This window comes from Ictalurus furcatus, chromosome 10 (genome assembly GCF_023375685.1).
Source record: "Ictalurus furcatus strain D&B chromosome 10, Billie_1.0, whole genome shotgun sequence".
Taxonomy (NCBI): Eukaryota; Metazoa; Chordata; class Actinopteri; order Siluriformes; family Ictaluridae; genus Ictalurus; species Ictalurus furcatus.
Genome location: NC_071264.1, coordinates 6,717,393 through 6,741,610, shown reverse-complemented (window position 1 = coordinate 6,741,610; position 24,218 = coordinate 6,717,393). Strand labels below are relative to the sequence as shown.

General features: G+C 39.9%; 2 protein-coding genes across 2 annotated transcripts; one reads left to right on the top strand and one right to left on the bottom strand.

The window, feature by feature from the left end:
* The first annotated feature begins 1,850 nt into the window (after positions 1-1,850).
* Positions 1,851-7,549, top strand: ptp4a1 (protein tyrosine phosphatase 4A1). The gene is made up of 5 exons (XM_053634951.1): positions 1,851-1,980; positions 2,250-2,342; positions 2,472-2,602; positions 5,401-5,475; positions 7,144-7,549. Exons 1-5 carry the CDS (start codon positions 1,876-1,878, stop codon positions 7,259-7,261), a joined length of 522 nt encoding a protein of 173 aa, XP_053490926.1. The 5' UTR covers positions 1,851-1,875; the 3' UTR covers positions 7,262-7,549.
* A 625-nt stretch (positions 7,550-8,174) lies between these two features.
* Positions 8,175-24,001, bottom strand: col9a1a (collagen, type IX, alpha 1a). The gene is made up of 32 exons (XM_053634694.1): positions 23,874-24,001; positions 23,272-23,337; positions 23,083-23,121; positions 22,923-22,985; positions 20,968-21,021; positions 20,843-20,878; positions 20,418-20,441; positions 20,236-20,289; positions 20,097-20,150; positions 19,946-19,978; positions 19,092-19,148; positions 18,953-19,006; positions 18,696-18,749; positions 18,545-18,598; positions 18,402-18,455; positions 17,365-17,418; positions 17,112-17,165; positions 16,947-17,000; positions 16,806-16,859; positions 16,386-16,430; positions 16,086-16,139; positions 15,924-15,977; positions 15,764-15,817; positions 14,762-14,833; positions 12,258-12,293; positions 12,109-12,153; positions 11,956-11,988; positions 11,709-11,855; positions 11,435-11,489; positions 11,123-11,311; positions 10,063-10,140; positions 8,175-9,256 (listed from the first exon to the last, which is right to left on the bottom strand). Exons 1-32 carry the CDS (start codon positions 23,937-23,939, stop codon positions 9,054-9,056), a joined length of 2,043 nt encoding a protein of 680 aa, XP_053490669.1. The 5' UTR covers positions 23,940-24,001; the 3' UTR covers positions 8,175-9,053.
* Between the last annotated feature and the right edge of the window lie 217 nt (positions 24,002-24,218).

Here is a 24,218-nt window from a genome sequence, read left to right as displayed (position 1 = left end):
CAAACCTACGCCCTTGAACATATGTATTTATCTACAATATGAAAAATTTATTCACAATATTTTACATACATCTCTTTTCTATAAACAACTTTTAAATCTTTAATAATGCCCAAGGAGATAGAAAATGAAATATTATATATATATATATATATATATATATATATATATATATATATATATATATATATATATATGAGGGCTGCAACTAACCAATATTTCAATAATTGCTTAGTTGGCCGATTATTTTTTCGATTAATTGGAGTGGGGGCTTTCAGTACCCATTTTTTTTGTTTGTTTAATTTAAATAAAATCCACAAACTGAGTGTTACTAATATAAACTTCAGACTAAAACTTTACACAACTGTTTGTCCAATTATATAAAACTGAAAAGAACCCAATATACACACACACCAGAATATATATTATTCATTTAGGACTGTAGTTTAATTCGGTGCTTTTTGTGCATCCATAAAAACAATACATAACTCTTCCACTTGCCAGACATGAGCGAGTGACTGAAAATGATCATAAATTTAAATTGTAAATAAATTTAAAATAAATCAATGAACAATCGTCAGCTCAGCTAACCTGATGTTTGTGAATGCACACGAATAACAAAATTGGTTAATTTTTAGACATCTCATTTGAATATATTTTGATAAATTAAAAAAAACATATGTGAAATATATATGAATATATATATATTTATATATAAATATATATGAAATATATATTTCATTAAACATTTTAAAAACTTTCCCACGGACCCCCTGCAATTACACCACGGACCACTAGGGGGTCCGCGGTACCACTGCACTAGATGGGAGAGTGCATAGTGTAAGTGTGTAGTACTTCATTTGGAACACAACTTTAGTGTTTACTCTCCGAAGCGTGTTAACGTAGTGAGTAAACACACCTCGTGCCGCACGCAGATCAACTAATCGATAATGAGATTAGTTGATCGATTAGTTGTTGCAGCTCTCTCATATAGTAAATAAGATGTACATCCAAACTGAACCAAAAAGTAACACTCCAGATAACAAACAAAAACCGAGACATCCAAAATGAATCAAAAACAATTCAAATAACACAACAAAATTAGTCAGTGATAGTGTTTATTTCGCCTTTAGAAGCCGCTCTCGTGCTGTATAAAGACAGTGGACTCTTCTCGGCCGCTCCTGCAACAGACTCGCGCGACCTGGAAAAACCATCAGTTTGTATTTTTATCGGTGCCGATCAATCAACAAAACTGTTTGCCCTCTAATATTTAGGACTGGTTACATGTTTTCATAGGCACTCACAGATAACGTCAGGACAGTGGATATAGTCCCCATGTTTAGAGCATTACCTTATTTCTTCGCCTCTGTCTGATCCGTCCATCTCTCTGCTTTGTGCCATTACAGCAGTTCTGTGGTGTATTGGGTCACACATTTATGGAGTTTCTGAAGGGCAGTGGAGACTACTGCCAGGCTCAGCACGGCGTATATGCAGACAAGTGAACGGCGAGCCTTGCTACCTCACTGGAAGAGAGACTTGTGTGAGTGCTTTAACGTCGGCGGGATTGGACACGGAGAGCGGGGCGTCCACAGCAGCCAGACCAGTCTGGATGGGGTAAAAAAAATCTCCAGAAGTGCACTGCCCTCGTTGGCCCTCCGTTTCCTTGCTCACCCGAGGACCAGCCTTTTTTTTTCTTTTCTTTTATTATTTTTTATTTATAATCATCAGTTAATTTTCGTTTTTCCTTTCTATTTGCTCTTTTCCCACCCTCCCTCCCCCCAGATTTTCTGCAGAAATTTTTTTCGTTTTCTTTTGGGAGGTCGGTGAAGTTTCCTCTTCCGTTTTTTGTATATTCCGATCAGTTTTTCATTGTCAGCAATGGCTCGTATGAATAGGCCTGCCCCTGTGGAGATCACATATAAAAACATGCGGTTCCTCATCACCCACAATCCTACCAATGCCACCCTAAACAAATTCATTGAGGTGAGCCTTTTTAAGCAATGCACTTTTGCAAATTTGTGAAATGGCGGTTTTGGTTGAGGTTGCCCTTTAATGGTGGTCCAAAGCCACAGTTTATCATATTCAATCTCTGTAGTTACCTGTTAGAAGAAAAAAAAAAAAGGCAGCCTGTTCCTTGATAAAGATTATTGGGAACCTCTGCCAAAACTCTCAGTAGTGAGGCTGCTTGTTCATTAAATCTTTTTCTATTTTCCCTGCGACTAAAATCCTTCTCACACCGCTTCAATCACCAGGAACTAAAGAAATATTCCGTGACAACGGTCGTTCGAGTCTGTGAGGCGACGTATGATGCCAACTTGGTGGCCAAAGAGGGCATTCAGGTTCTGGTAAGTCCAGCCGAAGGTGTAGCTACGGACGTAGCGGCGCTCGCTATGAATTATTGCTTCGAATGACAGATGAATGCGGCTAAAATATTCCAAAACTAAATACCTTTTCCTCGCTGACGAAACCTGCAGGATTGGCCATTTGATGACGGAGCTCCTCCTTCTAACCAGATTGTTGATGACTGGTTGAATCTGCTGAGGATGAAGTTTCGGGAGGAGCCCGGCTGCTGCGTCGCTGTTCACTGTGTAGCTGGCCTTGGAAGGTAACGTGTTGTATAAAACGACCGATACGGTTATGAGCGTGAGGTGACGTTTGTTATACAATATTGTGACAATAAGACTACAGTGAAACCAGTGATTGTGTAAATGGTTTCGCTGCAGTTCTTAAATCTTTGTCTGGGGACAGTAACTGTTTCCAAGTTGAAATAATGGGGGGGGATTGCTAGCTAGGTAGGCAGTGTTGTGTTTTTTGTTTATTTTTTTTTTTGGGCTGGTTTTGTGTCCTCAAGGTAAGTGCAATTGAAATACTGATTTAAACCAAGATAAAATCATGTTGACGATTTCCACTGAAACGGAAATGTTAAATGGCATGGGCGGCTGTGGGTCAGGTGGTAGAGTGGGTTGTCCACTAAGCGTAGGGTTGGCGGTTCGATTCCCGGCCCACGTGACGCCACACACCGAAGTGTCCTAGGGCAAGACACTGAACCCCAAGTTGCTCCCGATGGCAAGTTAGCCCTTGAACGGCAGCTCTGCTACCATTGGTGTGTGAGTGTGTGTGTGAATGGTTGAATGAGAACCAGTGTAAAGCATGCAAGGCGCTAACTTGCCATCTTGCCCAAGGACTTGCCAGCTTTGGAACCGCTAAGGTTAAAAAAGCGCTATATAAGTGCAGTGAATGAGAACCAAGAAATATCTCATTTGAAATATCCCGATTCAGGATCGATCGGGTAACACGTGTCGCAGACGTGAGAGTCAGTTAGCAAAGCTGTGTCGATCACAGGGGAAAATATGAAACCTTTTAACAGCAGGAAGCTAGGGTTACCAAAATGACAGGTCTAGTGTTTAGGGAAGAAGTAAGGGGAGTTTATTTATCACATGGAGAACGTAGCGATAAGAGGAAGTCAGCACGGCGGACCTGCGTGTTACAGGTGCAGTGCAAAGCAGAGGGATCTGGTTTTATGCTTGCTGCGTGATTTTGCATGCGTAAGCAGAAGAAGTGCAAGTGGCATTCATTCACACACTCGCGCTGCTTATCTCACGTATATCCAGGAGGTTTAAAATCGGCAGACGGCATATCAGAGCCGAAACATCCGCGTACGCACTGATGAGCTTTAAAACCTCCTGCTCTCGTCGGTTGTTGTCATGAGCTGCGTCTCAGACTTGACGTTTTGGCCTCAAGTATTTAATAATCCAGACAATCAGTACACAAAACAGACCCTTCGATAGGTTTGAAAGCTACGTTGTTGTTTTTATTCAAACGCTAACTAATAATAGGAGAACTGGTTAGTGTTGGCACTCAATAGTGCTCTAGAATAGCACTGACGTATGAGATTTGCAATAACAAAGGCAACAGTTTCCTGTTCCTGCTCGACATGGTAGGGTGATGAGGAAGTCCACATGCATTCATGCGTTTCGTGCATACGACGTGCGCTTATGTAAAACGCTTACAACTGACTGAGAGAGCACTCCTAGTCTGCGCATATAAAATCCCACTTTTTAAACCGTGCTTGTAATAATGGCTTCGGATTCACTTTAGGAAAAGTTATCGTTACACTCGCACAGGCTACACGTTACCTTCAGTGGAACGTGCATTGCATATTAGAGATGCATAAATTTCTCAGCCGAAACTGATAACCGATTATACAGAGTGACATCGGCCGAAACCGATAGTTCTGCCTTTTATTCCTTCTTTTAAATGAATAATAATTAATTCCACAATTCTGAAGGAAATGCAGATAAAAACTTTATTCTCTCCATTTCAACAAGTTGTTTGACAGTAACTGGTCTCATAAACATTAACACATTACTCTAATTAACATGAACACATGAGCTCAATTCTGAAGATTAAAGTAAGATTATTAACTTATTGGATGTTATTAATTCATATGAACATTGACTGAAGTGTAAAAATCCTCCTGTTAGTCTCACATTCACTCTCCACACACACAAGCGTTTCTACTTAATCACTGACATCAAACTGGTCGTATATAATATCAACTTTTTATATATTAACATTAACTGGATATGAAATATACTACTCTATAAATATTTTTCTGTGTAATATATATATATATATATATATATATATATATATATATATATATATATATATATACTTTTTTGTCAACTCATCTTTATATAAATCTTTTAACCGTGTGCTGGAGCTTTAATTCAGCTCGAAATAAAAAAATAAAAATAAAATTTCGACTCGACACTGAAACTCCCGCTTCACTGCTGCAGCGTCCGGTGTAAAATTTGATCAGTACAGAGATTACAAACTGCAGTTTTATCGTCATTCCACACGAGAGACATCTTTACACACAGCACGAATACGATGTTTTCCCGCCCTCTTTTGATTGACAGGATACAATCGACCCTGATCATCGGATGACCCATAGCGGGAAAAATTGCCTTTATCGGCCGATACATCGGTGCATCTCTATTGCAAATGTTTTTGTGCTTAGCGATGTGTGCAGGCTGAGGAATTGTAACGCTGCCGCGTACCGAGACGTTCTAACTGTGTGCTTCGTATAGGTAGCCAGTGTATAGGTGTGCTGGTCGGGTGTCCACAAACTTTTGGCCACAGAGTGTATAATAGGAGCCTGAAAAGCACGAAATGGAGTATAGAAGCAGTGGAAACAATGTTTTTTGTGTTGTTTTTAAAAAAAATAAAAATAAATAAATAAAGTGTTTATTTGCAAATGGACCCAGCTTAGTAAATCGCTTGTGTTTGGTAAGTGGAAGACTCAACACCAGGGGCGCTGTAACACTGCAGTAGCTTTCGTTTGTTTGAAAATGTTGATGAAGCCTCCGCTTTAATACAGTGCATGGTTCTCCACAGAGCTCCAGTCCTCGTTGCCCTTGCTATGATTGAGTGTGGAATGAAGTATGAAGATGCTGTCCAGTTCATCCGACAGTAAGTGTTTGTACATCTGAGAGTACCATGCTGCTAGAAAACTGACACGCTCACGCTGTTGTTATCAGGCAGAAAATAGGACATTTTGTACCGTTAGTTATATCTAAATTATTGTTCCAGTGTTCCTAATAAAGTGGCTGGTGAGTGAGTGAGTGAGTGTGTGTGTGTGTGTGTGTGTGTATAGACACACACACTCACCAGCCACTTTATTGGGAACAATATAGTAATACTGGATTGTTTCTGAAATGATTGAAACCACGCCAAGTCACTGAGATCACATCACTTCCCCATTCTGATGTCTGATGTGAACATTAACCGAAGCGCTTGACCTGTATCTGCATGATTTTTTATGCATTGCACTGCTGAAACACGATTGGCTAATTGGATAATTGCTCGAAAGAGCAGGTGTGCAGGTGTTCATAGTGCCATTGCATGTTGAATGACACCTCTTTAGCAGCAGTTTTTAAAAATATTTTAAAATCATTATTAAAATTAGTTTTTATTGTACTTGGGGTCACTCATAATATTTTACACACACTGATCAGCCATAACATTAAAACCAGCTGCCTAATATTGTGTAGGTCCTCCTTGTGCCACCAAAACAGCTCTGACCCATCAAGGCATGGACTCCACAAGACCTCTGAAGGTGTGCTGTGGTATCTGGCACCAAGACCTTAGCAGCAGATCATTTAAGTCCTGCAAGTTGTGAAGTGGGGCCTCTATTGATCGGATTTGGTTGTCCAAAACATCCCACAGATGCTCGATCGGATTGAGATTTGGAGGCCGAGTCAACATCTTTAAACCTGTCATGTTCCTCAAACCGTTCCTGAACAGTTTTTGCAGTGTGGCAGGGAGCATTATCCTGCTGAAAGAGGCCACTGCCATTAGAGAACACCGTTGACATGAAGGGGTGTACATGGTCTGTAACAATGTGGTACGTGTCAAAGTAACATCCACATGAATGTCAGGACCCAAGGTTTTCCCAGCAGAACATTGCCCAGAACATCACACTTCCTCCACCGGCTTGCCTTCTTCCCATAGCGCATCCTGGAGCCATGTCTTCCCCAGGTAAGAGACGCATACGCACCTGTCCTTCCACATGATGTAAAAGAAACCGTGATTCATCAGACCAGGCCACCTTCTTCCAGACGGGCTAACTTTCATTCCCCACGTGCATCAATGAGCCCTGGGCGCCCCGACCCTGTCGCCAGTTCACTGGCTGTCCTTCCTTGGACCACTTTTGGTAGGAACTAACCACCACATACCAGGAACACCACACAAGACCTGCCATTTTGGAGAAGCTCTGACTCGGTTGTCCAGCCATCACAATTTAACCCTTGTCAAAGTCGCTCAGATCCTTACACGTGCCCATTTTTCCTGCTTTCAACACGTCAACTTCGAGAACTGTCTGTTCACTTGCTGACTAATATATCCAATATATATATAATGTATATCAATGTTATTCACTTCATCTGTCAGCGGTTTTATTGTTATGGCTGAAAGAATAAGACTAATTCGAATCTCTTTAATGGGTAACTGCAAACTCTGGAGTCAGATAAGAAAATGTGACGTTTGCTGTGTCAGGTGTTTCGGTGCCATTTTAAGAACGACCTGTATGTAATTTGTTCCTGCAGCGTCGGTTTAACGCCGTGTCTGTTTTGTCATCAGGAAGCGCCGTGGAGCATTTAACAGCAAGCAGCTCTTCTACCTGGAGAAATATCGCCCAAAGATGCGTCTTCGCTTCAAAGATTCAAACGGCCATCGCAACAACTGTTGCATCCAGTAGAGCTTTTGTGCCGAAGCCCTGCGGGAAACGCTTAGTCCAGATATTTCTGTGCATAATTGGTGAACATGTGAAAATAATGAAAAGATTTAAAAAAAAAAAAATAAAATAAGTCGTAGTATTTTTTTTTTTTTTCTTCTCTCACTTGAGTATCCCCCTTTTGTGTTTATTTTACAGTGTTGGCAAGGTGAGTGCTTATTGTGTGATCTTGATCAAATTTAGACAGATGCAAATTTTCTGCGTCTTTGATTCCAGCCATTTGTCAAAACTGTTACAGGAGTGCCCTCTGCCAAACGGTTATATATATATATATATATATATATATATATATATATATATATATATATATATATATATATATATATATATATATATTATATGTATGTATATATATATATATATATATATATATATATATATATATATATATATATTTTTTTTTTTTTTTACAGCTATACAACAGCATAGGTATCATTTCAATATTTATTTTGTTTTTGAAGATCGTAAAATGCCTTATTAAAACGAATAGAGGCCATTTTGTGGGGATAACCCGATGGCATTTGGAGAAGTTTCGGCAGGAAAATCACGAGTCACAAAAAAAAAAACCCCCAACACTGAATAACGGTGTGTATGTGAAAGGTATGGGATCTAGTCTGTGTCGTTTATCCAAACTTCGTTTACTAATTACTGCCATGTCAATAGTGTGATTTTTATTTCTATTTTTTTTTTGTGTGTGTGTGTTTTGGCTTCAAACTGGACCTCTGCGATTATATTTTGTATGCCTTTTTATTTGATGTGCGTAACTTTAAAAAAAACAAAAAAACAAAACATACTTGGGATACTTGATTTACGTATTTGAAACGTGTATTATTAGATCGGTTATTTATACCATCACTGGGTATGTGTTTTAGTATAGTGAGAGAAGTTGTACCTGTTCACTGATGAGAGAAAACAAAATAAAGGAATACACTGAGGACACGAGGTGTGTCTGAACACTGCATGTGAATTTGTTCAATACCATATATTCGTCACGTACAAAAACATGCAGAGCTTTATCAAAACCGTTTATTCACCCATTTTCACAAATGTAGGTGTGACATCGAACCTTTTTTTTTTATTATTTTAGAAAATAAATAATACCATTGAAACGATCACACGTTGAACGTAATTAGTAGACTGTACTTATGGGGTAATAGGAAGACTAACACTTAATTACATGTAATTGAACAAAGGTTTAAAATGATTTACGCTGATTTTAGAAATAGGTTTAATTCTGAAGGGTTAAAAATTGGCATGAAGAACAGTCAAGTTGAGGTAATGATGAACTGTATTTACATTATGTACTAGTGTATAAACCTTTTCGCATTTGAAACGTGACTATACATGAATCTTTGTGTACATTTCATGACGTATGGTTACTCGGTAAAGACAGGAGTGCCCTGGTTTATTCAGTTGGGAAAATAACTCCCCTGGGTGTATTATGGAAGTTATTGCATGACTGACCATTTAAAAAGAATTCATCCGTGTCTTTTTTTTTTTTTTTTTTTTTTCTTTTTTAATAGGAAGTCCATTTGTGCATGCTGGAACGTTCAGCCCTTTTCAGAACGATCAAAGAGATGTCTCGGAAATATTTCAAGGCTTAAAAACGTCCCACGGTATATGTTTTTAAGGAAAATCAGAAAGCACTATGGACATAATCACACTGTGATTGCAGGAAACGTTTTACCCTCAAAATAAAGACGTCGGTGAAGGGTTTCCCTTCTGTTAGTCTCTGGACTTCAAATCTGCGGCCACTTTAAAGTCTGTCTGGTCCCTTCATGCCAGAATCTTTGAGAGGTTGAGGTGGAGGTTCTGGTAATGCACACTGTGATTGCTCGCAGTATCCGTTAAGACCAGGTGGACCGGGAGGTCCTGGAATGCCGGGCATTCCGGGTACACCAGGAGGCCCTCTCATACCATCGCGCCCGTCGTTGCCATATGCGGGCTGCCCGGCCTCACCTGAGAAATTACACAGGCACATACAGGTGTTTGTGTGAGCTGATGTGGCTGCTGGACAGCAACCGATACCGTATTCCCTTAGTTCAGTTCTCCCAAGGCATCCCTATTTTCACCCCAAATGATTAGCGATCTAAAAATGTTTACTGAAATAAATACAAAACTCCTTCATTTACATCTGAATTTTACAGATACCGCGTGTGTGTGTGTGTATGTGTGTATGTGTGTGTGTGTGTGTGTGTGTGTGTGTTCAGGCTCGTGAACTTACGCTGACGCTCGTGTGGCAGGGAGTAAAATCACCTTGTTTTACGTTTACAAAGAACCACGATTGTAATGGCCGTCGAATTGACAAATCGAACGGCTCCGAAGGTGTCGGTCCGTTTTCCCTCGCACGTAATCCAGATCACGGCTTTATATTAACGTCTCGTTTCTGATCCGTTATCGTTCCGCAGGGACTTCTACATAACGTAGACACTCTCCATAATGGGAGGCTAATTATAAATAGGTGAAATATTTACGGGACGAGCCGTAAGAAAGAAAAGGAGAGACTAGCGAGAGATGTTTATAGCTGCTATAATGTAACCGCGACTGATTTTCACAGACGTAGCACAACATTAAATGTAACTTCATGGTTTTTTTTTTTTTTCAAAAGCATGTCGTTCATTGATGAATGAAAAATTGTTGGCTTTTGCCAATAACACTTCGGAGTGTGCGCTTCTAGGAAATGAATCCAGTTGAGTTGTGGATTATTTGTCTATAACGTCATGCCCCTTAGTAAAGTAGATCATTTTGACCCGAGTAGAACTAACCTGGAAGACCTGGTGGCCCAGGAATGCCTTTCGGCCCTTGTTCTGTAGGTCCCCTGTCTCCTCGGTCTCCCGTGTCACCTTTATAACACAAATATACAGGAAGCTTATAAAGGCATCAGCAATTTATTTTCACTTTCCGCTTTTGTTGCAGTTTTTGAACTGCCACAGACATACAGTGCTTTGCAAAAGTATTCACTCCCCTGGGCATTTTTCCTATTTTGTTGCATTACAACCTGGAATTTAAATGGATTTTTATTTGGCTTTTCATGGAATGGACGTACACAAAATAGTCCGAATTGGTGACGTGAAATGAAGGAAAAAAAATAACTCGTTTAAAAAAACAAAACAAAAAAAATTCAAAAATGAACAACTGAAAAGTGTGTGCGTATGTATTCACCCCCTTTGCTAGGAAGCCCCGAAATAAGATCTGGTGCAACCAGTTACCTCCAGAAGTCACATAATTAGTTGAGTAAGGTTCACCTGTATGCAATCTAAGTGTCACATGATCTCTGTGTATATATACACATGTTCTGAAAGACCTGAGTCTGTAGCACCATGAAGACCAAGGAGCTCTCCAAACAGGTCAGGGACAAAGTTGTGGAGAAGTACAGATCAGGGTTGGGTTATACAAAAAAATATCTATCTATCTCTCCGAAACTTTGAACATTCCACGGAGCACCATTAAATCCATTATTAAAAAATGGAAGTATTGACTTTTTTTTTGGGGGGGGGGTGGGGGGGATAGTTACGTATGCTAAAGTTTTCTGTCGTTTTGTTTTTTTTTTTGTCTTGTTTGTTTCACAATAAAAAATTTTTAGCATCTTCAAAATGGTAGGCATGTTGTGTAAATCAAATGATACACCCCCCCCCCCCATCCATTTTAATTCCAGGTTCTAAGGCAAAAAAAAAAAAAGGAAAAATGCCAAGGGGGTGAATACTTTTGTAAGACACTGTGAACAAGTAAGTACTTAGTGTTTGTCTTATGAAAAGATTACAGACAGACAATCACCTCGATTCAAAGCCAAAGCAATTAAACTGACATATGTTTATCATCCTGTACCTTTAGGTCCTTTCAGTCCAATACGTCCAGGAGGTCCTTTAAGACCTGGCAACCCTCTGGCTCCAGCGTGTCCCGGGAAGCCGTGCTCTCCAGGCGAGCCGGGGGGTCCGGGAAGGCCGGGAGGACCTTGCGACCCGGTAATGCCGTACAGTGGCCGCGTCAGACTCGCTGCAAGCTGAGCGAGCCGCTCTGTGATAGAACAGGATCGAGGAGGCTTTAGTCAAACTTGAGCTGGTAATAACGGACTTGTATCGCACACTACGTTACTCAATCTGTTATCATTTGTTAGTGTTTTATATTTTAAACACAGACCTTGCATAACCCTCATGCAGACCTGCTTGATGTGTCGGTCTGTGGGTCCTCGACCCTGAAAGACAGTGATCCAAGAAGACTTGCTTCACTACAGGGACAAATTCAGCCTGTTGTGTAACTAACTGCACAATCACATGATCCACAAGTGGATTAGCAGCAAAAGGGCCTCATAAAACTGTCAGCTCTCATACTTCAAATTAGGATCCAGTTGGCTTTTAACGGGGCGGTTCATTTTAATTTAACTGCCTGGCTATAATAAGAATAAAGAGCGTACCGGTCGTCCTTGTGGGCCAGGTAATCCACGCTCTCCTTGCTCTCCCTGCATGCCTCTGGGTCCTGACAGACCTGGTTCACCTTCAGGTCCCTGCTGTCCACGCACTCCCTCTGGACCTTTGTTTCCTGAATCGCCCGGTTTTCCCAGCTGAACAACAGCAAGTCCAGGCGTAAGGACGTGACCGTGTCAAGTACCGATCTAACAACATGCTAATCCTAACGGAATTCTGAAATTATGTCCAACTCACCGAACCTTTCTCGCCTGGTTCCCCTTCATCACCCTGCAGGAAAGAGGAAACTTCAAACGTTACGGTCTTGACTCACAGATTCTCTATCAGCAAGTCAGTCATTCAATTCTCTAAATGAGATTCAGCCACAAATAACACTTTTGAATTACGTACTACGTCCCCTTTTTCTCCTGGAGCGCCCTCTTCACCAGGTGCTCCCTAAAGACAAGCACAGAGCATTTTCAGATGAAGATGCTACAGATAAACAGAGAAACGATGCATGTTGACGCTACGTTCTAGACAGACGGATAATACAGGCCTACCTGCTCGCCTTTTGGACCAGTGAGACCGACTGCACCCTGATACCGATCAGAAAAAGCAGTTAAGTCAAGTGTTGTAAGACTTTATTTTATCTAAAGATAAAAAATACTTTGCTTCCTTGAGTCCGAGTCCTAGGAAATCCTAACGGTTCTCATATGTTGTTTATTTCCGAGATAAATGTTTCTAGCGTTTTTACTGCTGAACATCAGTGGATTTTAAATCCTGCCTTGCACAGTGCTGTGAAAAAGTATTTGCCCCCATCCTGGATACTTCTGTTCTTGTGTACCTCTCATTCTAAATTGTTTCACAAAAGAAAACAAATTCTAAGATAAAACAAAGGCGACCTGATCAAACACACAATACAGTTTTTAAATGATAATGTTATTTATTGACGCCAAAAAAATTATTATACCAACTGGGCCTGTGTGAAAATGTATTCTGCATTGATAACGGGGTTCAGCTGGACTAGACTCAACCAGGCCTGATTACTGCAAACCCTGTTCAATCACATCAACACTTAAATAGAACTTTTTCCACAGCATGAAGTTGGTTAAAAGGTCTTACCCAGTAACACTGGGTAAAATTGAAAGAAATTCCAGAAATGATGAAGAAGAAGGTGATTGAAATACATCAGTCTGGGAAGGGTTACAAAGCTATTTCAAAGGCTCTGGGACTCCAAAGAACCACAGCGAGAGCCGTTATCTCCAAATGGAAAAACTGCACAGTAGTGAACCTTCCCAGAAGTGGCTGACCTTCCAAAATTCCTCCAAGAGCACAGCAACGACTCATCCGGGAAGTCACGAAAGAGCCAAGGACAACATCGAAGGACCTACAGGCCTCTCTTGCATCGGTAAAGGTCACTGTTCATGACTCCACTATCAGACACTTATGCAATAATGGCATCCATGGAAGAGTGGTGAGGTGAAAACCACTGCTAACCCAGAAGAACATTAAGGCTCGTCTGAATTTTGCCAAAACACACCTTGATGATCCTTAAACCTTTTGGGAGAATGTTCTGTGGACTGATGAGTCGAAAGTGGAACTGTTTGGAAGACAGGAGTCCCGTTACATCTGGCGTAAACCAAACACCAAATTCCACAAAAAGAACATCAGAATTACGGTCAAGCATGGTGGTGGCAGTGTGATGCTGTGGGGATGTTGCAATAATTGAGAGAAACATGAATTCTGCTCTCTACCAGAAAATCCTAAAGGAGAATGTCCGGGCTTCAGACTGTAAATTGAAACTCAAGTGAAACTGGATTATGCAGCAAGACAATGATCAATGAGTGGCCTAGTCAAAGTCTTGACTTGGACCACCTGAGACGCTGTAGCAGGAACTTAAACAGGCAGTTCATGCTCAAAACCCTCCAGTGTGTCTGAACTAAAGCAGTTCTGCAAAGAAGAGTGTACCAAAATTCCACCACAGCACTGTGAAAGACTGATCTCCATTTATCAGAAGTGTTTGGTTGCAGTTATTGCCGCTAAAGACGGCACAACCAGATTTTAAGTTTAAAGAGGCAATTAGTTTTTCACATTGGTGAAATGTGAATAAATATAAAAACTGTATTGTGTGTTTACTCAGGTTGCCTTTGTTTTATGCTGTATTTAGTATGAGAGAGAGACAAAACCAGAAGAAATCAAGTTATTTTTCACAGCACTGTAGGCTTGTTTAACATATTAAAATTGACGCAAGTTTGTAAGATTGAGGAAAACAGTGAATGCCTAGGATTTGGAACATCTGATAATGTGGTAGAATGGAGTATATATTGGACAAATAAACAAGATTATGAAAGATACCACAATTCTCAAATCTGATTGGACAGAAGGTGTGGATTCATTTTCTATCTATATTAACAGCAGATAATCTAAGACTATTATAAAGAGTTACAAAAATTATTATTATTATTTAAAAAAGAAAATGTATGATCAGTGTATTAACAGAGTCTCGCAGGTCAGCGCTTTGTAATGGCCAGTATGTTTTTTGCCACAGGAGAATCTTCTCGGACGGGGGACTTTTTTGCGCTTTCCAGCTTCTCAGTAACACGACGAGCCGCGTTATATATTTTTATATATATTTTTTGTCTTATTGACTTTGAGAGAGCCAATTAACTACTGTATATCACAATCTACAATATCGTGAGTGAGAACAGGAACTAATTTGTTTCACAATGGAATGTTCCACAACATTAACTAAACTGGTTTTTTTTTTTTAATTGTGTTATTTATGAATAAATTAAACATTGTAATCATTGGCAGATTGCTGTGGTCTGAGAGAAACACACACACCTCAGGACTGCTGTTATAGGAAAATAATCCACTATGAGGTGGTAAATCACACCAGCTCGACACTGATCGTTTTCCTATAACAACATACCCTGCAGTGTTCTATTCATTCATATATATATATATATATATAAGAAATGGGACTACATAATATAAAGTCATATTTAAACTCTTACATTTTTGGTAATGTTCATTTATTATTATTTTTTAATCCTTGCCTTACCCTGTCGCCATTCTGACCACGAAAACCAGGTGCACCTGGTAGGCCAGGTAGACCGAGATCCCCTATAGGTCCCTGCAGACAAATACCCACACACACACACACACACACACACACAATTTTAACACTGAATCATTTATGCATGGTAACCACAAAAATTTTTTAAAAAATGAAAAAGAGGTGACTCTGTAAGCAGTGTGCTGCTGAAGCTGGTGTCGCTAACTGTGTGTGGATGTGGGCCCTGATTGCCTGATACCCTTAGCCTGGCTGGTTTATGGAATTCCTTCTGAACAGAGACTTCTTTCAGACCCCCGTTCTAACCCGAATATCCTCTTACCAAAGAAAATAACCCTGAGTGCCTCAGCTTCAATAACAACACTCTATTCATGGCTCTTTCGCAGCACCGAGACGCCGCTTTATTAAGACGTTCCGTTACAATTTGGATTGTAAACTGCGCGTGAAATCGGAAAATGTGGACCAAGAGTAACGTGTCCGGGATTGTTCAACACTTTGATTGGGTACTAAGACTAATGTCTTGAGTACGGAAATACAGCATACATATTGCCTCTTCACACAGAACGGAAGCTGATTTATTTATTTATTTATTTATTTATTTATTTTACATTTGCATTTTTTGTAAATAAAACTGATACGTTTTTTTGTTGTTTTTTTTTTTAAAAAGTGGGTTATTTTGTATAGGATACTTTTGAGGAAATTTTTTATTACTTCAACAGTACGGTTTTGTTCACTCCCAGTCCTTTCTGCCTAATAATTTCCCCTTCTTCTCTCATTCTTATTCTTCACGTTGTTGTTGTTCTACCCCTTTCAGTCCTTTCATTCTCGAGTCCTATCGCTGATCCTCGTTATTTCCTCTCTTGGCCTTTTATCCCAACGTGAAATTCTTTCTGACTATCAGATATTTTTGAATCACTAAACAAATGTATCTCTTCCATTGTATTGTGACATTATTGATTATCTCTTTGCCTAGAGTTACTAGATACTTACCCTTGGACCTGGCTGCCCTTGAGGCCCATCTGGACCCCTCATCCCTCTCTCACCCTACAAAATCAGAGAGAAGAAGAAGAAGACACCAGCACAGGACATTATTCGAGCAATAGTTCCGTGTCTGCTCTTTGCAGTGATATGTAAGTGGAAGCATACTCACTGTCCCACCTCTTGGTCCTACTGGTCCTACTTCTCCCTTTTCACCACGTTCGCCCTGAAATCAACCAACCAACCAACCAAGCGTGATTTAGCAGGTGAGGAAAAATCCAAACTAGACCAGTGCATCACTTGCCAACCATTTTCTGTTCATTATTCCACTTACTTGCTTTCCGCTGTTCCCAATTGGTCCTGCCACACCTGGATCACCAGTTTCCCCCTACAGGAGACCAGAGGTCATAATACTGGTCACGTGCTAATACCTAACACACACTCATGCTAATCTGTCCATACGTGTGGCATAATTTCGTACTGAGATATAAGATGTGCTTTCCCGCAATGCGTTATTATATTAAAGTTTCTTCTTGTCTTGTCATGCCTCAATGTATTATCTACCTGTATACTACTATATATATAGTGGCTGGAGATTCAGCCATGGTGACATGAAAAAATTGTGAATGCCTACCTTCTTGCCACTCTCACCCTTTGGACCTGGCATGCCTGGCAAACCCTAAAGGAAACAAAAGACATCATTGTATTCAAATGCTTTCTTGAGGAGAACATGAAAACAAAAACACTTGCTTATTATTATTATTATTATTATTATTATTATTATTATTTTAAAATCATTCTAGTTCTGTTCAAACTGCTGTCATGAATTCATTTTTTTTTCAGTAAGCGCTTCATCCTGGTTACGGTTGCTATCCTATCACTGGGATTAAACGCTGGATGGGATGGCAATCCTGAACACTTTCATGCAGTCATGCCAGTCCACCTACTGGCATGTCTTTGCGAGGTGTGAGGAAACCAGAGAACCGGGAGGAAACCCTGGAGTTCAAATTGATTTCTCAATCGTTATCGCGCATGTTCAAAAGGTCATACTTACAGGCAGCCCTTGAAGGCCAGCTTCACCAGGAGGACCTACTTTGCCAGGGATACCCTAAAACAGCAACAGTGACAGTGAACACCTCCAGTAACATACAAACCCACTTATGTTCTTGTTTTTCAACTAAAACGATGATATTACCTTGCTGCCTGGCAATCCTGGGATACCCTCACGAGCATCTATTGCTGGCAAACCCTTTGGGAAAGAAACCAGAAATGCTCACTATACTTCCTACAACACTTGTACTGAGATTTGTCTGTACTATAATTGAAACGTTAACATTAATATGAATGAATGTGGACTTACAGCTTCTCCTTTAGGTCCAATCAAACCTACACTGCCTCGAAGTCCCGGAGGCCCCTTAGACGATACAGATCACATTGTTTATAATAAACTAAATTAACGACAGCATTACTTTTAACCACTGTCCGGTGTGGTCTTATTTGGTTACGCTATAAAGAAGTGTATATTGAACCCAATCCTATACGACTCTTGCTTTTGTCCTATAGTTTGACGAGGCAATGTACTGAAGTTAAACGTGTGGCTTGCTAATACTCACTTGAGCTCCACTTGGTCCAGTCTCACCCATTTTTCCTCTTTGCCCTTGATCACCCTAAAGAGATGTTCATTATTCCGCTGAGTCATTGTGAAAGAACTCTTTAAACGACACAGGCCCTAAATTCATGGACGAATCAGATTATGTTCCAAACGACTGAATCACTAATTGTAGTATGACTGTTCGTGTACAGTGAGGGAAAGAAGTATTGGACGCTGTCAACATTTTTTTCAGTAAATATATTTCCAATGATGTTATTCACACACAGTGAAATTTTCACCATTTACGGCATTTCGCAGACGCCATTATCCAGACCGACTTACATTTCTATAATTTATACAACTGAGCATTTGAGGGTTAAGGGCCTTACTCAAGGGCCCAGCAGTGGTAGCTTGGCAGTGCTGGGATTTGAACTCATGACCATCTGATCAGTCTTAACCACTGAGCTATGTCTGACCACCAGACATCAGTATTAACTGGGAGAGCTCTTTACTTTCACCCATCATGAGATGTTTCTTATGTGACACCTTGGTAACGAAAAGCCTTTTTATAGACCATCAATTTACAAACCCAGCTGATACTAATTTGCACAGATAGGGGGTGTAATTACTTACGGATTTCAGCTGTTTCCTTGGAGAACTGCTTTTTCTTAGTGTGTTCAGTACACTTTTTCCCGTGTCATTCCACTTTATTACACATAACTTTCTTTATGGACTTTAATGTTGTGAATTCTTTATATTTCCAGATTTCTTGAGTTAATACTGATGTCTGGTGAAAATTTCATGTGAATAACCCTCATTGGAAATATATTTACTGAAAACAATGTTGACGTGTCCAATACTTGTTTCCCCCGCTGTATGGTTTTCGACACGTTTCTAAAAGTGGATGCTGTAGATGTCCGTTTTTAATATTTCACTATTTTAATATTAATCCGGTTTAGAAAAGTAGTTATCGTGATATCATCACGTGAAGAAAGACCACACGCACAGGTGAGGTTCGTTAGGACAGAAAAACACCACGACACGGATTCTGACACTTACAGAAGCTCCTTGAACGCCCTGAGGACCCACGTTACCATCGATCCCACGAGGGCCCTATTTGAGAGAGTTTACAGAGGTTTCATAGTAAAACAGTCACCTGTTAAAGTATTTCATTTGGAAGCGTTAAATATGTTCGTCTTTACCCTGTCACCTTTAGGACCCATCAAACCAGTGATCCCTCTTAGTCCCTGTGTTCCCTGAAATTACAACGCACACATTCACAGTGGTTGAATAAACAAGGACGGTAAATGAGGACATGATTTCTGAAAAATTTGTCCATGAGAAATATGTTACAGGTTTTCCTTGTGCGCCAGGTTCTCCAGAGGCGCCTTGTTCTCCCTCTTCACCCTACGATCGAATATGAGGAACAGTACTTTTAAACAATTCGTACTCGACATGAAAGTATTTTCATTTTAAAGCCTGCTCTGTACTACAACAGTTTTTTAGCTTGATTGCTGACCTGCAACTACACAACACAGGCGTGGAATGTGTATAATTCGTAAAACCTGAAATCCTGTCAAACGTACAGGAACCCACTTTACAGTTGTTACCTTATGTCCTTGTCTTCCTGGTTCTCCAGATTCACCTTTGATACCTTTGTGGCCCTGCGTGCACAAACAATCAAGTTCCTCTCTTTAGTAAACAAAATGATTCGGCATTCGGTCACTTTTCAGTTAAACTTCAACTCGCCTTCATTCCTGGAAGTCCGCTATAGCCGGTCAGTCCCCGTGTGCAGGAAGTTGGACACTGCAAAACGGAATCAAAACCGTGATTACCACGCGACAAAAACACGCTACACACTTTTCCATAGTCAAGTCAAGTCAATCCTTAAAGGTGGATCTACACTACCGGTCAAAAGTTTGTGGACACTCGACTGAAATGTTTCTCATGAGCTTAAAAAGCTTTTGATCTGAAGGTGTGTGATTAAACGTGTGAAATAGGTGTCGTAGACAAAAATATAACCGTGCCGACGTATTCATTTTTTTCCATTAGAAAACTAGCATTATATTTACAAAAAAAATATTTTTAAACGTATGACTCTGAGCGAGATATTCCGGAAAGTAGCCGATGAGAGTCCGGCGTCGGTGTGAACTCCTTTAATACTGTTTAAAAAGCATCTCGGGGAAATTCCTCAAGGAATCGGTCGAGAAAACGCCAAGAATACATTTCTGGAATATTCTAGGCAAAAAAACGGCGTCTACTTCGATGATGCTAAAATACTAAATTATTCTGATTTATTTTGGATTTTTTTTTTTTTATCACAACATAATTCCCATAGTTCCATTTGTGTTCTTCCAGAGTTTTGATGACTTTATTATTCTTCTAAAATGTGGATTAAAAAAAAATAAAGAATGAGTGTGTCTAAACTTTTGAGCGGTAATGTAACTCTAAGCAGCCTTGTGTACATGCTGAAATCACTCGTTGAAACGTTTTAAATTTGATACGTACGTCGTTTGACATCGGCAAGACGGACAAACGTAACGAGATATAATTTTAGAGACTTTTGTGGCAGCTGAAACTTCCGTCATGTAAAAATTTCTTACCAATTCTTCACCGTTCCAAACACCAGGGGGGCCCTAGGAAGTGTTTCAAACCGAGAAAAACCATTCTCAGGGTTAACAATGCTCCCACTGAGATACACGACTCAAATACACGTAAGAATCCATGTTTTAAAACATATTCAGCAAGACTTACTCTCGGTCCTGCCGGTCCAGGAAGGCCAACGGCCCCTCTTACTCCACGGCTCCCCTGTCACGCACCACACACAGCGTTAAAACATCGTCGTTTAATAGGCTTTGTTGGTAACACTAGGAATGTTTCATAGTCTACATACTGGAGGTCCAGCTTTGCCCAATTCTCCTGGCAATCCATCCTCTCCATCTGCACCCTTCCAAGGAAACATGCAAATCGTGGGAAAGATGGTCAATTAAAAACCGGCATGGTGACTACAAGAGATAAATTAATATCAGTAATAATGATCAGTAATTCAAATATAGTTAAAAAGAATAAGCGTACAGCTTCTCCATCCTCGCCGACCCCCTAGAGTATAGAGAGAGAACAAAATCCGAATCGGTACAGGGACAGGACTTAAATAAATAAACAAACAAATAAATAAATATGATAAAATCATTCAAGGAAAACTGTCACTGAAATGACGTGCAAAACTTTTAACCATTTTAAAGATACAATTTATTACTATACAGTGTGTGACCAGTGTATAATTATATATATTATAATAAATTACGAAGGGGAGCTCTGCCGTATAGTTTTAATAACAGTATACGAGAGATGGCAGAGTGTTTAAATGTTTTAAATATGCATTTATTTTCTGATTTTGTATCCTCATGATATTTATTCTACGTTCTGAAGCATTTGGAAAATGTAAAATATGCCTAGAAGGTTCCAGAATCTGGACTGCGTTGAAAATTTTGTTCACTTACAGGTTTCCCTCTAGGTCCAGGATCGCCGGGTTCACCCTAACAACATTGGATAAATATGAAAGGTGGATTTTAAATTTCAATTACGTTCCTAAAATGGATCTCTGCATTTATAATATATGACTCACTTTTGGTCCGATGGGCCCAACTGGGCCAGCTTCTCCAACAGGCCCAGTGATACCCTGAGGAAATAAACACAGCCAATTACAGTGTATAATAATGATTTAAATGTAGAACATGTGCGAATGATTTATTATTTGACAAGTGTTACGCTACTCAGCCTAGACGAGTCAGTAAAACCGCACACTGATAGTATATTTAGGTGCTAAGCACTAAACTACTACACTATACCAACTGTGAATTCAACAGGAAAGTTATGTATTTACATGAGTGAGGAATACAAGTTTGGAAAGGTTCTGGGAGTTTATGAGGTTAACCTAATGTTTACTCGTATGAAGCCATGTTCAGAGTGTAGCTAAATGCATGTAGTGAGGAGTCGATACAGAAATCGCTATTCAGACCCTGTATGATGGATGTGTGCATGGGGCGGAGTTTGGCAAAAAGGGAGGCGGAGTTTGGCAAAAAAGGGAGGTGTGTCTCAGGAATTCGCAATCCTGTGTTTATATATATATTTTTTTTAAATGCATGACAAGGAACTATATTACATCCAAGGCCAATGTCTGACAATTCGTATAACATCTTATTTATATAACATGATATACTGTATAGACACTGCTGCAACTCCCATGAGCAGTGTTTCTCACCCCCCCCAACCCTTTAATAATATTATTATTATTATTATTATTATTATTATTATTATCATAATCGTATCAGCTGGTAACAACTGTGGTTTCAAAGTGCTATTTTATAGGCTGGTACACAATTAACGTGAGTGGATTTCAGATTGCTAAACGAAGACAAATTTGCGAAGACCTCAAATAATGTCATTATCATGACTACGACTGTTCTATAAAGCTCAACTGCTCACGATCGAAGCTATCCAGCCCGGATATACCTCTACAAAAAAACAAAAAACAAACAGATAAGTAAATAAAAGAAACCATTTTTAAAAATAATAATGATGTAAAATATCAATTTACTCAAGAATACTGAATAATACTTGAGTAACCCTGATGGCCCGGAGAATGAAGTTAAGCACCTGAATACAGAACGCTTTCTTCGCATATCTGTTTGTTGTAGCTTATAAACTCGCGTTTCCGATTGAGGTCGTGAACGCCGAATAGATTAAGTATGTATGTATGTAATCGGGCGAATGTGCTAACTGGAATTAAAATCTAAAGGCTGCAAGAAGAAAAATACTGATGTCAAAGTAAATATTTGATAGCCAGAGGTCAGAGGTCAGATGTCTGCGAGTGTCTGATTCACAGCTGCGGTGTATATGGCTCCGCCCACCGCGTCTTCAGTATATAAAGGCGCAAAGACGAGTTCGGTGCTACAGCGAAGGAGCACGAAATGTCTAAGGTGCGCCACTCTAAAATGCGTTCATTTGCCTACAGTCCAATTAATATAGTGGGAGGAATAAACTAGCTTGTTGCTGTTGTGACACATTGTCCATTATTATGATTACGCACTTAAAATCTCAAGCGATAAATTGCTTTTACATGATTACACTCAATCTTTTCTTTAACTCTTGAGCATTGTGGACAGCATACAGGAGCCATTTTGTCTGGTGTCCCTTAGCATAAGGCACCATTCCATCCACAGCAGTGGTGGTCCAGACCCTCTGCCTTCCTCCTTACACACAAAAAGGCTTCTGTCTGCATGAAGCCCATATGGGTCTCTCTCTCTCTCTCTCTCTCTATTTCCTCCCACTCTCTTCATCTAAATAGCCAAATTGATGTCCACCACGTTTTTTTCAAGTTTCATGAGCCCCCAACCCCCCCTGCATTTTTTTTCTTCCTTGGGGCCAAGGTAAACTATAGAAAGTGTGTGCTCAATAGAGCATCTGTGCCCTGCCTCTACTGATACTGCTCAGAAATGAAGAGCTTTCAACACCGTTATAAACCAATGTTCAAAGAAATGCAGAAAGAATGTGAATAATAATAGTAATAATAAGACCTACGTCTGCTCCTGGAGTTCCTGGTAGTCCATTAGAACCGTTTTTCCCATCGTCTCCGTCTTGGCCCTACAATATAATAAAGATTAAAGTATGAAATGTGACGATGTATACATAGAAGCGAGGCAGGCATTTGTCTTCAACTACAACTCGATCGACTACTTACCGGGGGACCATCCGGACCGGGGCCTGGACCCCTCTCTCCCTAAAAACAAACAAACAAACAAAGTACTCATATAAATGACACGTCACAGAGAACGATGTCCTACTCATGTTCTGAACATCTCTGAAAATTAAGCAGTGAAATAAAGGTACGGATAAAAGAGTTGAAGAAAATGTCCAACGTAGGACTTACATCGATGCCATTGATGCCAGGAAAACCTGGAGAGCCAGGTAGCCCCCTGGGACCAGGCGGGCCCCTCTAAACACACACACACACACACACACACATAAGTGAATCATTATTTAATTCATTTCATAAAGTTCATCATAATATCTGAAAGTTTTATTCTGCTGGGCTTCCTAACAATGGTGTCGTCAAAACATATTTCAGCCATAAACATAATATTTTACAGAAAGTCACTTTAATAGAGCAACCCTAACTGCAGATCAGGTTATTATTAACACCGCTTTATTACCTAAATCTATTTATGAGATTTATTATTACCAGTGCTCTACTAAAACTGTGGTGATGTTCCATATCAGACAGACACTGATGTAAAAAAAAAAAAAAAAAAGTGGAGATAAATACCCTTCAAATATATAATTAGGCTATAGTTATGAAAAATGTCTTTAGGACAGTATGGTCCAAATAATAATAATAATAATAATAAAACAGCATTCAATTCCAATGAAGTCATTTGAAATACATCCCATTAGAGACAATAACGTCCTCAATCACTGCACTCTCCATCTGAACAACAGTTTACAGTAAGATGGCTTAGAGTGTAAACTTACCTGAGCTGAACAGATGAGGAATATTTGCAGTAAAATCACCAGTAAGGAAGCCCTGGCGTACGCCATGGTCTCCTTGAAGTCTTGGAGAATGCAAAAAGTCCTTTTTGGGGGGGGGGTTCACGCTTTTACTGTTAATATTCCTCAACTGAATCACCCCAATGTGCGCCGAGATGCTGGAGCTACTATTAAAAATTCATGTTTATTCATGAGGACGTACTCAGCGTCGAAACGCGATTGGTCGATACATGAACGGTCTGCGGGGGAAGGAGGGCGGAGTCAGGCCTTAACTTCCCACAACACTGTAATAATTATAATTATGATGGACTTCAGCATGTCAGGACAGTT